At 39.8% G+C, this 17,838-nt stretch overlaps 2 protein-coding genes and 1 long non-coding RNA gene across 4 annotated transcripts in view; 1 reads left to right on the forward strand and 2 right to left on the reverse strand.

Moving 5' to 3' along the window:
- LOC143148989 (uncharacterized) overlaps positions 1-17,838 on the forward strand; it is a 420,594-nt gene that overhangs the window by 272,655 nt on the left and 130,101 nt on the right. The gene's annotated exons all lie outside the window — the stretch shown is intronic.
- Positions 10,468-11,105, reverse strand: LOC143149406 (uncharacterized). Its single transcript, XR_012992769.1, has 4 exons — positions 10,984-11,105; positions 10,863-10,918; positions 10,608-10,668; positions 10,468-10,536 (listed from the first exon to the last, which is right to left on the reverse strand). It is a non-coding gene; the product is annotated as an uncharacterized LOC143149406 (long non-coding RNA).
- Positions 11,116-12,034, reverse strand: LOC143149407 (uncharacterized). The gene is made up of 3 exons (XM_076316743.1): positions 11,327-12,034; positions 11,194-11,258; positions 11,116-11,150 (listed from the first exon to the last, which is right to left on the reverse strand). The coding sequence occupies exons 1-3, from the start codon at positions 11,740-11,742 to the stop codon at positions 11,116-11,118; spliced, it is 516 nt and encodes a 171-aa protein (XP_076172858.1). The 5' UTR covers positions 11,743-12,034.

A 17,838-nucleotide genomic window follows, 5' to 3' on the forward strand; every position in this document is an offset into this window, starting at 1 on the left:
TAAAATACAGCTCTTTAAATATTTATTAAAATTATAAATAAAATTCATAGACCGATACTGATCTATATTTTATTCTATAAATACATCCTCGCTTACACCTCCATTCCAATTTCTCTTGCTGGTTATTAGAAGAATTGTTCTAAATTCGTCGTTTTTCGCGTTTCTTCGACAATGGAAGTCGTTTTTGTCTGACATTCGACACGAGTCGACGTTGAGACTCTTTGAATGGGGAAAGTAGGACGCACGGAAACCCTTGTCATCACTTGAATTGGTAGATTGTGGAAATTAATTCTCTGATTGATCACCACTCCACTTTCAAGAGTCTGTACAGGCAGGAGGTGAAAGGTAGTTTATCAATACTTTTTCCAATGGGATGATAAAAACTTCTAGAGAAGTATTTATGATTTTATACAAGTCCATCCACCTCGAACTTATAAACCGGAAGTCGGGTAACTGTTGCCGCGTAAATTAAGCAGACAAGGGATTTGCAGAACTTTGCATCTCAGACCTTAGCTCGCCACTCGCAAGACATCGTAATCCGGGCTTTTAACCACGACATTAATTTAGAGATTGATATTCAGATATCTAAGAAAATAGTTACGAGATGATTAAAATGAAAATTTTCCCCGTTTTAATTCTTTAACGATTCAGTGCACCTGAAAGATGCTCACGACGATACAGTCAGTATATACTGGTTCAAACATTTCTTTCGCAACGTACAAATATCGATTAATAAACGGACGATAACACGCAACAAAATAAATGCAAAAGATTTTATAACAATTACTACTAATTTCGAACATAAAAAGGAATAAACATTCCGTTGGCCGTACTCCATTACTTTTAATAAATTGTCAAGTGTTAAACACGACAAGTATTAATATATGTATTAATAACGTGAATTGATAAATCGTTAATCGCTTCGAGCAATTTATTGCAGTGAAACATTTCGAACACTGTTCTTTTAGTCATCTTTGATACGAATATTATACATCATGAATCTAAATGATGATAAATTAAATTCCGTACAATAAAACAATTATGATTGAAACAAACAATATTTCGATCAAGATTACTCAAAGAAGGCTTGAAAACGTTTCGTTGGAATAGATTACGCGATGCGATTAACGATTTATCAATTTTATATAAAGGATTAAAGGTTAATGCACACTGATCGGGCACGTTGCACCTACGGGAACAAATGCACCGATCATATACCAACGCATCCATCACCATCGTATAAAATGCACGAATAAGAAAATTTAAATGTTAACGCGGAGAACGTAACGAGACACGCGAGAATGCATTCGGTCAGTCGCAGTCACTCGTGCACGAAAACGTGCATATATCCGGCGTTAGAAATTCCTATACATTTGAAACAAACCACCCTGTACGTGCTCGTACCAAGGATATTATACCTCGTTGTTATTGTTGCTGTGAAATGCATTCAGTTTCGTTATAATCTACCCTGTACAACGACAACACTATCTACGCTTCATCGATATCTATCGCAGCCTAATTTCAAGTAGCTCGTTCGATATTAATTTATGGGAAGCTGCAATCTATGCCGCGATACGAACACCACGATGTTGTATACAGATTAGGCTATAAACGGCGCGTGAAACGTGAAAATTAAAGCGATAAGTACGAGAAAGACGGTTGTAGATCTGGGCACGGAAATCGGCAAAAATAACGGAACCGAGCCAAGGTTTACCATCTCAGGGATTCGTCGACCTTTCGTTTCATCGGGGATTGCGCTTTATAAATTATTATTAGCGGAAATTACGGGCGCAGATTCACCCCGGCGAGGCTCGCGTTATGCATACTTAACGCGCCATCTTATAATATTTTCATGGACTTCGGAGACTGAACATTCTCTGTACCATGGTTGTTTATCGGATGATATTGTTTTTTTTTCCTAAATTAGTTTCCAACTTGGATGTACACCGTGGCCAAAAAGTTCGAAGCGACTCTTCCGATTTTTGAATCGAATAAATTCTCGAGGTTCTATTCTCGAGAAAATTGATCTGAACATTTATTTAAAGAGCGCACGCGCTGCGTTTAAATTTATTCTAATCAGATTCGGTTATAGATTCCCGTTACATTTGTACAAAACGTTTAGAGGTAACAATTTATGACCAGAAACACCGTTTTGTATAAACTCTATACAATTTCACGATAGGGAATTTGATATTTATCAGCGAAGAGTGCACTTACCCCGACAAATTTTCAAAATCGATTTTCTCGAACGAAGCACCGCGCAAATAAATTTAATTCTACGTATTCGATTTATTTTTTCACATAGAATCACTCTCTCGTTGGCTCTCGTTGGCTCTCGTCGCGGGACACCCTCCGCAACGCTATATTTTTCGCTCGTGGGCTTGTCTCGCATAATCTGTCACTACGAGCGCATTGTACGCCCGGTGTCATCATCTTGCTTATGGTATTTCTACGTCGAGTGTTTGCAGTGCGCAAAGTGTCTCGCGTGCCGAATTATTTACAATCAGCGTTCGAAATAATCTCTCGTTGTTGCAGAGAACACGAAAAAGCTCTATATATCCACCGCCGGTGGATCGACTGCTTTAGAAATATTTTATTTTCAGACATTTCGACGAAACAGGATTAATAGCAACGTGGAAAACATGTTCCGCGAAGTCGTGAAATTTAATAACAACTTCGTTTCATCCGATTCAGAGTGAACTCTGATAAGTCAAACGCCGAATGTTTCTGCAACTCTGTAGGGATGGAATTAAATTTTAAGCTTCGATTAACTTTTAAATCGAATTGTGCACCGTGCTAAAATGCATGAAAATGTGTATAAAAAAGAAAAAAAAGGACGCGTTTCACGGAAATTCTTCCAAGTATCGATCGTGTTCACGTTTCATCGGGAGTAACGAATGCATCGAGATCAATGTAATCCCGATATTCCAGCTGAAACGTTGCGTCTTACGCAATTTTGTATTTAGCAGTCGGTTCTATCGCTGCAAATATCCCCACGAAATTACGCGACACAGAAACAATTTCGGAACAATTTTACCACTTTTGGCGCGTATTTCGGACACAACTTTCCATTCTCTTTACGCTCTTGCGTAAAGCTCCAATTGCTTTCGCAATGCGTTCGTGAATTTTCTAATCCTTCTGCTCGTATATTCTTCTCGAGCGAACGTTTAACAATATTCGTTCCAAACGACATTATTGGTACTTTGAAAGATCGAAAACGAAATCCGTATCGACGTAACTTAATTCCAGGATCGGAACACCGAACGAAAAACTTCCAAAGTAAAAAGGCTTTTCCGGTGGATTCGTCGCAAAAGGCTGACCTGGCAAACCATGCCTTGGACGAGTCTAGATTTATTTTCGAACCTTCTCGTTCGACATTCTAATCTCGGAAGTAAATTATTACCCCGATACCTTCGTCTGGACGATGTTTAACCTACGATGATAAATTCTTCCTCGATATTCGAAAAATGATCGTTGATCCGTATATAGTATCCTCCATCGTGTCGTTATTTTCGTTCCGTGAATGCTACGATTGGAAGCCGAGAAAAAATTTAAGTTCAACGATTTCGAACGACCGAAAAATCGAACTCCGCGGGAATCGTTCCAAGGGTTAAACGAAGATTCCAAAAATACAAATGTCAACCTCTTCGTGAACGAGATTCCCGTGGAACAGCGTTCAAGGAGGATGAAAATTTATTCATCGATTACGCGCCATCTATCGGCCACAAGCGCGGTGTCGTGAACACGTTGGGCACGTTTGTGGATTCCCTGACTGGCCAGCTCGAAAAAAAAAAAAAAAAAAAAAAAAAACCCCAAGCCACCCTCGAGTCTCGGGGTTCCCATGGCCCCGTTGGTCCTCGACGTGATGTCGACCCGACTGATTCTCCTTTCCTCGCTCTTCCCGGGTACTATTCTTCGAGGCTTTCTATGTACACTCTGTCCAGGTGATGGACTGAAATGGGTCTCATTCGAAACCACGGCAGAAAGTTAAGAGTGTACATACAACCGTGGACGTAGCCATTGCTTTCCAACGTTTCTTGCGTTTGTTCCGCGAGTAACCGTGGCCACGAGTTCTCTAACCTATCTCGGTTTCAACTGGTTCGTTCTAACAGTTCCGGGGCGATCGTTACTGCCACAATCTTTCTCGGCGCTATCAGAGGCAACGGGACTCTTACTGTCCGGGCAATTGATGCCATCACTGGCTCGAACGTTTAGCCAACTTCGCAGAGAGAAAGGTGTCCGTATCGAGGAAAGAGGTGGGGACAAAGACGAGAGAAAGAGAATGAAAGAGAGTGAGTGAGTGTGTGTGTAAGAGAGAGAGAGAGAGAGAGAGAGAGAGAGAGAGAGAGAGAGAGAGAGAGAGAGAGAGAGAGAGAGAGACATACACAGAGAACAAAACTGTGCACTGTTGTAACGCCTATTTGCAACGTGCACAGAGTATTCGCGTCGCAGCTGCTACGACTCCCGGCAAGCCGTAGCGAAAAGTTAGCCGGCTTTCGCTATTTTTCCATGCCATTAACGACCAACTCGAACGACCTCTATCAATGGCTTTATGGCGGTTGCCTTTTATTCCCTTTTCCAACAGTACCTACCCTTTGGCTCTATCCACGCCCTTCACTTTCTCTTACGGTGAACCTGCCAACAGTACCGCGTAACATCAATGTGCTCGTTTTTCTCTGTTTCGTTTTTCTTTTTTCTTTTTCTCTTTTTCTTTCTTCCTCCATTTTGATTCTAGCCAACGCGCTTCTATCTCTTCGGACCGAAGAGGATTCGAAGAGAGATTATCGATGAAAATTGAATCGCGATGAGAGTTCACAATGGGACGTGTCGGGGGCCACATTCTTGCTAGCGGCGAGGTAGTTCGATCAACGTCGACGCAAAGATATTTACCTTTTGCGAATAAACTCGACAGTGGAAAATATGGCGAGATGTCTGCATTTTATCTTGAAGAAATATACCTAGCTGTTGGATACGCGGCGGGAACTCGTATTTCGGGTCTCTGGATTCCTTTCCCGACGTTTCCGTATATGGGAATTCGACCGACAACGAGTGGTATGCTTGGGAATTGTTCTTGAAATTTGATTCGGGGAGCCTCGGTTGGCCAGAAGCTCGCCTTTTGTACACCGAGAGTCAAAGTATCGAACAACGTGTTTTCGATGTTCGATCTTCGAGGACTCTTAAGACGTATCCTTGGGATACGTTCTTGGTAATTGCGCATCGTGTTCGAAGAGACAAGTAGAATCACACTTGCGGGGGATTCCGAGAGATACTTAAGCGAGTTACTCGCACGTGTGAGTCGTCGAATGTAGATCGAAATGAATAAATTCACAGGCCCTGTTCTTGAGATGTTGCATTGATGTACACGGTCCGCGGTCAATAGAGTCAGTGACAGGACAGGTGGAGATTTTTGATCGAGTAACTCGGATAATTTACTCCGATGATCTGGATCTATTTTCTCGATAACTATAAGTTAATATGTGTTATAAATTTAACGAAATATTGGGTATCGAAATGATAATACGCAAGAAGACTAGTCTTGTTTGGCACGCGAATCTTGCAAATTGTAGAAGTACATTGGCCGATCGAACACGTCGATGAAAAAACGCGAATGGAAATATTTTTTAAGAGTTAAACGCTCGCAAAATAAATTAGTCGCGTGTTTCTGTATTTAAGGAAAGTTTGATAACGCTACTTCTGAATCTTGTATATTTCGTAGGTCGAAATGTAGTCGATGAACGTGCAGTAATATAAAAAATTAGAAGTTGGGTTTTTTTCAATTGAAAAGGACAAAATAAATTGAATTGGACCCTCGTAACAAGTTGAATCGTTGGTGCGGCATGAATGTATTGTGTGAAAAGAACTGGAGTGATATATATAATAAAGTTGAAACAATTAGGTATTGTATTGCACGAACTTGTTATAGTACAACCAAGTACAATATAATATAATAAAATTGAAACAATTACACGTCGAGTTACGTTGAGCTACTTTAAAATTATATCCGGCTGTATTATGACAGACGTGTTCATTTAGATCAGAAAATGTATGTTCGGTGATTAAAGCTGAATAATAATTATCGAAATAATCACCATTAACGAAGCGTAAGCACGTTAAGCCTCCATGCTTGTTATTGACGTGATTACATTGATAAAGATTATGATAATTGGTCAACTCAATTAAATTGTAAATACATTCAATAGTCTCGTCGGGTAATGATATTGATATTGTCACGTAGATAACGCCAAACATGTTACCACATCGAGTATCTCGATTTTGTAACTCGAAAGCGAGAAATACTATAGAATCGTAGTTATCTCTTCATGGGTAGCGATTCGTGCACGTATGTTTCGTTTGTACATTTTTTTAAATATCCCGACACGAGAGTGACCGCTAAAATTGGAAGTAAATATTCGTAATAAAATTTAACATCTGTACGAAACGGCAATATTGTTTCAAAATTGATAAATAATATCGGTATACGCAAATCTAGAGACAATGGCTTCTAGATGGAATTCAGATTTAACGATCGGAAATTTTGAAAAGATTACTTCACCATTGATCGATAAATTAACGACCGATAACATTACTACTTAATACGAACGGTGCAATTCAATTTTTTTCCGAACCGAAGAAACAATTATCGATATAAATCGTATTAATCCATTACCACGGAAAGAATTTCTCCCATACTGAGAACCCAAGAGAATTCTTTATAGCACTTCGCAGTAGTAGTGTGCAATACTTAGTAAAGATTGGAAAAGCATCGAGAGCTGGGAAATGAGTTCCGCATGAGCTGTCAGTAGCGAACTGTATCCAGCCCATGAACATTTCTGCTTCATCGTGAGACCGTCGAAGCACCCATTTCTTGACCGGATTGTTACCACTGATGAAAAATGGGTTCCGCACAACGATCCTAACCGCAAACGACTGTGGATAACGCGAGCTGAAAAACCTATATCGCGTCCAAGATCAGATCCCGGTCCGAAAAAGACTTTACCGGGCGTGTGGTGGAATATAAGGGGTGTGATCCATCTAGAATTTTCAAATAAGAATCGGATTATAATGGCAGAGGTCTGGAGGCAACAACTTGATCGATTATGTACAATTTTAACAGAGGAATCGATTCTTTTGGAATTCTTCTCCATCGCGATAACGTGTAACCGTGTAGAACCGAGACGGTATTTAAAAGATATTAATGGAAATAAACGACAAATTGATTTTTAATTATTTCGTCGATGACGACCGGGACTACGGAACTGTCGAATCCTAAATGAATATGAAATAGAAACGTTCGCAAAAATATGAAAAAATACTTGATCAATATTTTTTTTCCAATGCTAGATTAGAGTATAAATTTCACGTTACGAACGATAAGGTTAAATTTGTTCAGTCTAGTTTTATAATTGATTTTCAAAGTTTATGTAAGAGAACATACAACACAGACTGTATCGAGTATAGACGAAATTTATGGCAGTATTCACTTTCAAGTTGATACAACTTCTTGAAAGTCAAAATCTCTAACTAGTCGGACATACTGAAATTAAAATTGGACGGTTTTTTTTTTGAAAATAAATTAATTTATACGAAACACACCTAGATAAATTTCACTTCTGGATCATTACTATTTTTAAGGCATCTCTGGATACGTTAGGCAAAAACTTACGAAATAATCCCATACGTGATACAATGCTCGATTTTTAGCTAAATTTAATGATTAAATTCGTCTGTATAGACAGGAGTGAATAGAAATTGATCAATTCAAAGTGTTGCTATTCAACACAAATTCACGGATCAATGAACACAATTCACGTAGAAATGGCACGAAACAAAAGACACGTATCAGAGTAGCACACAGTTTAATCGATAAGCCGTAGATTGTTGTTCAATGATTCTAGACCGACGTAAGAGCGGCTTAACTCGGTTAACCACAGAGATGTCTACGTCACGCTCTGCAGAATTCTACAAGCTTGCACCTGTGATTCCTGTAACTCTGACCACGAGTGTAAACCAACATGTGGATTCGTGGAAGCCCTAGTGACGGCCACGCAAACGAATCATTATCAATTCGTCTTACCGTATCGACTGGTAGTTGGATTACTAAACAGACGATCAGATTTAATCTCGTCAGGGTATATTGGCCCAGTATACGTGCATTTAACTTTCAATCGATCTCAACTATCGTAACGTGCAAGTGAACGCTAAAATTTTGAATAAATATTCTTACTACCGGCTTTTGAAATTTACTTCCTTTTAATGCAAGTCTCGATATTCTTTTCCACGTCGTATTTTCATTATAATCGACTTCTTCGTTCGTACAAAGTATTTATTCTCGTTTTATTTTCTTTCCCGTAACACTTTCTTCGTTTCGAATAATTGCCAATAAAATGTTTATTACTGTCGATTCAAACGAGGAACTTCTCTCGAAGATTGTCCAGACCCAATGTTTTACTCTTTATAATTGCTTTAAAAAATGCACTGGTAGATACAATTTAATTGTTTGTCGAAAAAGCAACATAAATTTATCAGAACAATTCATTTGAGGTTGAAGTTAAATATACGTTGCACGAAACGGGTCTACGAATGTGTGTAATTCACATCGAGCGATTTCTATCTTGAAATACATTCTAGAAGAACCCTAGCCGTGGACGGAACAAAGATGATAGAACGAACAGCTTAATCGGTCTTATCTATAACGCACGTATAACACACACGTAGATTACACTATTCAACCTACAATCAACGTAGATGGAGAACTACTAGTGGCTTGATAATAGCGTTAGATAATTCGTAGATATTCCTCACTAGGTTTTTCAGTGAATAATTATGGAAATACATTGCGTTTAAATTCACACTTTATTGAACAGCTCTTTCAAAGATAGCATCGGATTAATAGAGATTAGTTTCATCCCTTATATTCGAGTTACTGTGACCAAAGAAAATACGTTTCACTTAATTTTACCTGCTCTGCGATTATACCAGGTATTATCGAAATTAGCGTCGATAAATTCAGAACAGTTTTTTTTGTTAGTAATAACATAGAAATGGCAGAGCGTTTTACCAGTTTGCGATTTTCTCGCGCGTGGTCTAAAGGGGTGGTCATCCAATTACGAGAAGCTTATTTCGTTTTGTAGTCGAATTATAATTTTGCTATGCCGTGATTACGCGTTGAAGAATACACGTATAGGAGTAATTATATTCCAGTTGTTTTTACATAAAATTGTTATTTCCAAAGAAAAAAAATATTTTGTTCGTTTATTTTCCTTATCTTAAGATTTTCTTCGTTTCTTATTACTCGTGACAACGATTACGTATTCGACAGGGAATAATACCATTGGTGTTTTATGCAGTTGATACGATCTCTTCCAATTAGTAATTTATATTCCATATTTTACCTTTGACTTCAATTCGACCATTTCTTCCTCGATTCTTTATTTAATATGCGAATTAACCTTTAATTCCTTGTTCTTATACATAATTAACTTAATCTAACCTTTTCATCTGTCCCAACCGTAATCTCTATTCTTTGTGAATAATTACAACCAATGTACATCGAAACCCGAACCCAGAGATTGAAACATTAATGTCGTTCGAGTTGATAACATGCTTCTACGAACTAACGTTTTACGTATTATTTGTTCCAAGAAAATAATTCAACGGTTATCTAAAAATGAAACAAATTGATCTCGTTGAATTCAATTTATTATTCGAGTTTCCATTGAATTTGCATTAAACGCGAACACATAACCGACAAGGCGTAAACTGTAAAGAAAACGTAATTCTTAATTCCCCCATGAAATTTTCCACCAACTTCGAATTCAGTTGATGCACGAAATCAAGAGCCAGCTCGTAAATCTGTTTTCTCAGCTGGTGCTTTCCTCACGGCCATGGTCTTTTCTAAGGCTAAAGTTTCTAATCCAGACTAGCCCTGAGAAATCCGTATACATAATGGTAGCACGTCCCAGACCCTGGAGCATCCTCATTGAGCATTCCTTCTACAACTCTCTCCTCGATCGTCTTTTCTCCGTCCAATAATGTCTCTTTTCACCTTACTGTCTCTCACCCCGGTAAAAATTCACACGAATTCTTATTCCGCGCTGTTTTTACGATCGAATCCTATCTGGCCGATGAATCACATGACCGCTTACAACCTCATCCCCAGAATTTCAAAGCTCCTGTTCCGGAATTTGGCATGTGATCGCGAAAACACGAAGAATTTACGAGTTATCGTTGAACCCGATTTAAGGAAGTGCTTTCGAAAAACTAACGAATCGAGTGGGTTGGCTGCTCGAAAGGCAAAAGTTTCAAGATTTATTGTAGTTCCCAACAAGCTGATTAAATTACGATTCTAAATTCTACATACCATTTCCACTTAGCATGAAAAATTTACAGTCTACTTTTTATTATCTGAGCTTACGTTACAGTGTACATTATCTCGTGCTGTGCGTGTGTTAGCATTGTACGATACGTTTACAGTAGGTCGATCGATATCCAGAAATTGGTAACTCTCTCAAGTTGTAAAGCAAATTTTAAATTTGTCTGTCGGTAGACCAACAAGCACGAAATTTGAAGTTAATCGTTTAAAAATGGGTTAATAATTACCTACGAACTCTGTGCATAGCGTAACAACTTAGGAAAGGTCTCCGAAGGAGTGGCTTGAACGTAGTGTAGCTAGTAAGGATGAGATCGAACGATGAGATTCGTCAAAGTTGTATAGTTATCGGGTGTCATCTAAAATGTTGATCACCTACTCACTTACGTATGTACAATTAAATTATTTACTCAAAGAATTGGTTGCATTCGGTCATAAACACTTACTATCTCGAGAATTGTTTACGCTAGGTGGTTGATATTTCACGGCATACCATTCAGAGTTGAAGAGGAATTCGTGTACGATTGGTTGCAGTGCTTTGGTCCATCTCTACTGACACACAATTTCTGCTGAGGTCACTATTAGCCAAAATGGTCACATCTATTAGTACTTACAATTAGTTTTGTGCTAGAGACAGGTGGAGCTAGCGAGGGATTCCTCTTGCCTCTGCACCCCCGCATTCCTCTTCTCTCTAGCTCTGAATAATACCTTAACATCACCAACACGTGTTACCATTAAAACAAAAATTAATTTGTAGAATTCAAAGGGATCGAAGAGCAATCTGAACTCATCAGGATCTCTGGTTGTAGAAGAGTTCTTTCTACAATAGTCCTCCATAGTCATCGTGTCTAAGTCGTCGAGCTGTAGAACATTCTTCTCGTGACTGTTCCTAGAATACGAAAGGTAAAGAAATTAATTTATGGAATTCGAAGGAATCGAAGAGCAATCTGAACTCACCGGGATCTCTGGTCGAAGAAGAGAATTCTTGGTTGTAGAAGAGCTTCTTCTACGATATTCCCCCATAGTCGTCGTGTCCAAGTCGTTGAGCCGTGGATCACCCTCCTCGGGACTTTTCGTAGAATACGCAAATTCTCCAACGGTCTCGGTCGCGATAAACGATGACATTCATCAGTCAATTTATCCTCGTAGTTTCCTCGGCCCGATTGTAATTGACCAGGTTGTATACGCTCGAATGGGTCGTTAAAGGGGAACTCGAGCAAACGACCACCGACTCGCGCTTTCTCCGTCATGGTTGTTACATCGTGCGCACCCTTTCCACCTCCATCTTGCCGTATTTGTTCCTTTCGTCGCGTTCCTGGCCGTCCGCTCCCTGTTTCAGGGCATCCTCCTTGTTCCCCTCGAGTTTCTTCCATTATCCAGCGCGTAATGCGGTTTGATTTATTCGAGCTCTTTGCACTGCGTCGGATAGTGAAATTTCTTCGAGGAGGAAGAAAGAAGAAGAAGAAAAAAGGGTACGCGCGCCTTCGTTTACTTCGTGCTCTTTTTTCCTCCTCTCTCGCCCTCTCGATTCCGTTCCCTCTCTCGCTCTCGTTCTCTTTCTCTGTTTCTTTTTCTTTTTTTTTTATCGCGAAAGCATTGCCGTGCCTGGCAATATTTCACAATTACGCGGCTTTATGGGCCACCATAAAGATACGCGGTGCGTGTCGGTCGCGTGATGGCCGACACGACTGAATTTTTATTACAGTCGTGAGCATGTAAGACCCCTTGAGAACGCGTGGTTTCTTCTCGACCTGCGTATTAAGCTTCCTGCAATTCTCCTTTGGTACAGAGAATGTCAGCCTGCAGTTGAATCGGTGTGCCAAATGTTGTCACAACTGCCGCCAGTCTATGCACGCGTGTCTTGCCTCGCGAGTGGACGCGCGACATTTTTACAAGGGTTGCAGTAGCAAGCGGAAATCGAGTGAGAGTAATTATTTCTATTGAGCAAACATTTGGTTCAATTAGACGTTTCGATCGCGTGGATAGAATTCGCTTCGGTAATATCCGAAGCAAAATTTTATCGAATAATAGCAACGAAGTTCGACGTGTTGGGCAAATTCTGCAAGTTCCATAAGATTCTGAGATGTTTCATAGTAATTCGAAGTACGATGAATTCTGACGCTAATTCACATGCCTGACAGGTTCCGAGCCCAATAGTTACGATAAGCTCAAGCACAGGTCCAACCCTGTGTCCAGGAATTCCAACATGTTCAAGTATTTGACTGATTCAAAGTTGAAACATTCTTGAAAGTTTAACCTCCGTAACTATTGTTACATACATACATGTTCGTCCGGTTCTCAAATTATTTTAAATATTGTAATACGGAAATAACCGTTAAAATCTCGAAGAAACATTTATAATTAAATTTTCCGCTAATTAAAACGCTCCCGTGGAACAAACGTATATCTTAATTTAACAAAATCCGTTTAGCCCTTGATAGAAGTAATAATTGATCGGAGATTCGTTCGCATGAATTTGATACAACGCGAGTCTCAAAAATTGAAGTTCTACATAAAAGACATAGAAGACTACATAAAAAAAAAAAAAGAAAACACGTACAAGTGTATTCCAAACAGTATCCAACGTTTCGTGCAACGGTTCGACATCGTGTACATTTCAAAACGAAACGGAAAACGTTTGGAGTTCGCGCGCGAAAGAGAAATAAAAAAGAGAAACGTTTATAAATTAATCCCCATCGCAAAAAAGGAAAACAATAGGGGTCTCCTTGTGAAAGCCCTTCTCGGAATTTCGAGATCAGATTAAACAAACGGCAGCAGCCGGAATCGAAATGCATAAAAGTTATTAATTTGCGACGGGAGGAAAAATATCACGTCCTTATCGTAAACCCAATCCACGTTACTGCGCTGAACCCACATCGTAAGCTCGACCCGTAGCAAAATCCAAACAGTGGCTCTTCCACTCTTTCTCCTGCCTCTCCTTCCGCCTTCTGTTGGCGCCTCTTTGCCAGGCTCATGAAGACCCCAGCGTTTGCCGTCGTGCTGCACGTCCGCGGCATGAGAAATTTAGATTACTGGCCGTGCCCACTCCATTGCCTGCATTCAGAGGCAGTCGAACGTCAAAGAACTGTCGGTATACCTACCTACAGACCCCACTATCTCTCTCTCCCCCTCTCTCTCTCCTACTCTGATCCTACTCTCCCCTCCCATCTCTGTCCCTCTCCTCTCTCCCTCCCCCTCGATCTCTCCCACTCTCTCCCTCTCTGTATCTCTTCACTTTTCCCCTCTATCTCTCTCTCTATCTCTCCCCTCTCTCCCCGTATCACTATCTCTCCCACTCTCTCTCTCTTCTCCTCTCCCGCTTTGTATCTCTTCAATTTCCCTATTCCTCTATCTCTCTCTCTCCCCCTCTGTTCCTCTCTGTGTCTCTCTTCTCTCTCACCATATCTCTATCCCACTCTCACCTTTCTCTTCTCCCTCCTCTTTGACCCCTCTCTTCTCTCTCGCTTCTTCTATCTCTCTCTCCCCCCTCTATCTATCCAACGAAAAATCTGAAGCAAATCACGCGTAAAATTGAGTTCCATCCGCAGGCAAAGTAGTTGGACCGCAGAACGATTTTAGTTTCCCGATTTGAAAATTTAATTTTCGGTTAAGTACCGTGTCGAGGATACCTAGCCGCGAAACGGTTAAACAGTAGCGAACGATCTATTGAACGCGAGCTCGGTCGATCGATCGATCGATCGATCGATAGAAAGGGGTTGTTTCTTTGTTTTACGTACGACCACTTTGTTTGTGCGCGTTGCTCGTTAACGAGATCAAAATGAAAAGGTGCAATTATTTACGCGCGAAAGCGAGACAGAGTTCAATGTTTATGAAGGATTCGTTAGATGTCTTCGATTGTATTGTGCAAATTTAAATTGGTTCACCTGAAAGGAAAAAACACCGACCGGGAATAACATTGTTTGATGAAAACAAGAATAGTGAAAGAAGGGCAAACATTTTGACGACGATAACGATGTAGATTGTCGATTCGCGTAGAAAAATAATAAATCTCTTTTCTAATCGAACGTTTTCATTACGTTCTATATTTGGAGTTTCCCGAGCCGTGAGCGAAGAATTTTCTATTTCGAAAAAGAGAAAAAACTTTTGGAAAAACGTACACGTTAGATTATTATTTCGACGTTTAATTGTTAATCTCGAGTAATAATATTACGTTCGTAGAGTTGCGAATTCGTGAAACTTTTCAATTTTTTACGTTTAACACCGAAACTTTAAAATGTCCGAGGCAAGGTTTGCTCATAAACGAGTCGACCAGGATAACCTGAATAAAATGCCAATTTATTTTGTAAACTTTTCATTTTACGCCCAATACTGATCACTAATTATTCATTACAAGTAGGGAAGGTAATTTCGTAAAAAATGAATCGAGAATAAAAACGGGAGAGTTTGAAACAAAAGAAAAGATTTGCCATAAATTTGTACGCTCGCGTTTATTTCTTCCCGCATTGTTTGTTAATCCGTGCCTCGATATTTTATTCGATTTATACACACTTGCCGATGCTGTTGCTTCCATACATTTCTCCTATCCCTGTAGAGATTCGATTATCAATGGTTATCAAGATACGAGCGCTTCAACGTTTTAGCCGACGACTTTCCCAACCACGTAAATTTACAAAATCCAATAAGTTATATCTTTCGGTTTGTACCTTTTATTTATTTTCCTTTAACGCTTTATTTACATAGAAACGGTGTGTGCTATCCATATGGATAAAACGTTGTTGTATCTGTCTGTTTGCGACCACGGGACGGGAAAACGGCTGCAACGATCGCGATGAAACTCGTACCGTATCTGTAGGGTAACCCGATTTAAAAGCTGAGGTATGTGACATTCGCAGAATTTTTGATAATAGAATGGCGCGAGGACGCCAACTTTAATGTGTATTTATTTATTTACCGGCACGAACCCATTGCTATCCAAATAAAAAGAAATACAAAGGAGATACGTGGGTAGGTAACACACGAGAGAGACTACGTTTAAAAGTAGCGTGAAAATTAAAAGAAATCGAGCGATTTATCGTAAATGTTCGCGTCGGTGATAATCGTATCGATACGATTAAATTGATCGTTAAGTTTGCGATTGGTTCGCACAGCAAAGAAAAATATAATTATTTCTGGAAACGAGAGAGGTGTTCGATTTGAAATGTAGCAAGATTTCTGGACATACGATCAATCTGTTCGAAACTTTGTATACAAACAGTAGAGCAACACGAGATGTATATTTTCAAAGTCATAGATTTAATTTATACTGAATGTGACAAATAACGATCAAATATAGACACTTGATCTAATTTAAGGGCTGCACGATACAGAAATTTATACTGTATACCTTCTGTAACATTGCACGAGTGTTTTCGATATTAGAGACCATATAGTTCTACAGTTTCTGCACAAGGCCATATAAGTGACGAATAGAGTAACCGAATTGTACTAATATCCTTAGAATGTCTCGAAGCTCTAACAATGAAACGGAAAGTTTTAAGTGGAGCAGATGTAATATTGGTGACGTGTCCTGTGAAAGATCCTGTGAATGTCCTATCTGAGTTCGTAGAAGTATACATTTAATGCAGTATTAAACTTGTGGCCTGAAAAATTTATTGAGAATAATTCATCGAGTCCTGAACATAATGTACACGCACAACTTTGCAAAGAACGAACGAATACTATCGTTACCTGGACCTCCACGTTACAATACTCGAATGCAAGTCATCTACGTTCACAATTTCATATTTATTTCGTTATTTATCTCGTATAGAAAATACCCACGTTTCTCAATTTTAGTTTCAGAGAATTACAGAAATCGATCGACCAAAATTTTGGATTTTGTACACAAATATGCCTACGAATCTTGGTCTGCAGAGGCGCAAAAATTCTCCTCCCGTTCAAGTAAGAGCGTCTTCGGAAAAAGTCCGTAAAGCAGTGTTCCGGAGCGAAGATCGATTCGTCGATAAAAGTAAAAGGCAAACGCGGTGGTTCGTAGGACGCCGCGCGAAACGGAAAACCGTTTAACAAATCGTAAATTGACTCGGTGCATCGTTGTTTCAATTGAAGCCGGTAGGTGGAGGGTAAACCACCTCTGCCGACTCATCCTGCAGAATTTAACGACGGTTGATCCTCGAACGGTGATTCTACTGCAGGATGATCGGTAGTCTAGGCGTCGCCGGGGCATGCGTTAGCCTCGAGCGTATTCGTGTTTAACGCGTACAGACGTCGTATTTCCCGATCATTATTGCGCACTGTCGTTCCCCTACCTACGTCTCTTATCATTTAAATATTGCCTCCGCGATAGCTGGTGTCGACGAAACGCCCGCTGCAGCGACACTATTCGCGCGCTGAGTCGCGGACCAGGAACGTTACCGTATCAACAAAACGATACGGTTAAAAATGTAGCGGAATGTAAAGAGTGGACCGGGTGAACTTTTCAATAAAATACACGGAACGCAAATATTCCGAGACTACGGTAGTTACCTCTTTGCCTCGGTCGCCACAGTTACGTAGCGTCCGGAACTTTTCAATATCTGCTAAATTATTCATTCGCGCGCGTGTTTCCGGCCCATGTCGGATCCTTCGTATTTGTTTCTACCCTTTCTCAAACGAAAAATCCTACGTTTAACGTTCTGGTTTCCAAAGCCGGGACAATTAAATTCAGCAAACACCAACAAACGCGATACATTTGAAACGGAAGGCTAAATGGGATACTCGTGGAATATCGGAGGCATTATTTTAGAGTTCGTTTCCCCGTTGATATTAAAGGTAATATTAAACAAGAACGCGCGAAATGAAACTTTTTTTCGCGAGAGAGAGAGAGAGAGGGAGTGAGGGAGGGCGACGGCATACTTTTTTTCATTTACGAAGTGTAATATTGCATCGAAATAGGTGGAATTTTTAATTTTACGTACGAATAGTTTATATAGCGAAGTATCGTTCGATTTATGTTAAGTACGTAATAATTTATTCGGTCTCCGTAGAGCAATACACCGGCTATTTTGTTCTCGACGAGAATTATAAATCGAAATTGACCTTCTTGATTTACGGTGCACGAAGTTGTATATTATTTTTCTTCTTTGGATGGGATTTTCTTTGTATATTGATCGGTTCAACGAACCGATTAGCCCTTTTCGAGAGAACTTAACGACAAAGATAAATTATAGCACGATAAAGAGTGACCAAACAGGATAAGTTTAAATATATTCTTTTCGTTATCGTTTTCGATCGGTTTTAGAAATATTCTTAATCGCTTTTAGCTTTGAAAAATCGAAAAGCAACGAAAAGTTAACGTCGTTATTTACGGACCGATTTCGCTCAGAAATGAATCAGGGGTTAAAATAAATATACGAAACGTAAATATAAAATTGGACCGAAATGCATTCAGCTGTTTAGACGCAATCGTGTTCACAGTACCCACACGTGTATATGTACTGTTGGCGGCCGAGAAGAATGCCGCCGGGGTCCAT

The sequence above is a fragment of the Ptiloglossa arizonensis genome, chromosome 7 (genome assembly GCF_051014685.1).
Source record: "Ptiloglossa arizonensis isolate GNS036 chromosome 7, iyPtiAriz1_principal, whole genome shotgun sequence".
Classification (NCBI taxonomy): Eukaryota; Metazoa; Arthropoda; class Insecta; order Hymenoptera; family Colletidae; genus Ptiloglossa; species Ptiloglossa arizonensis.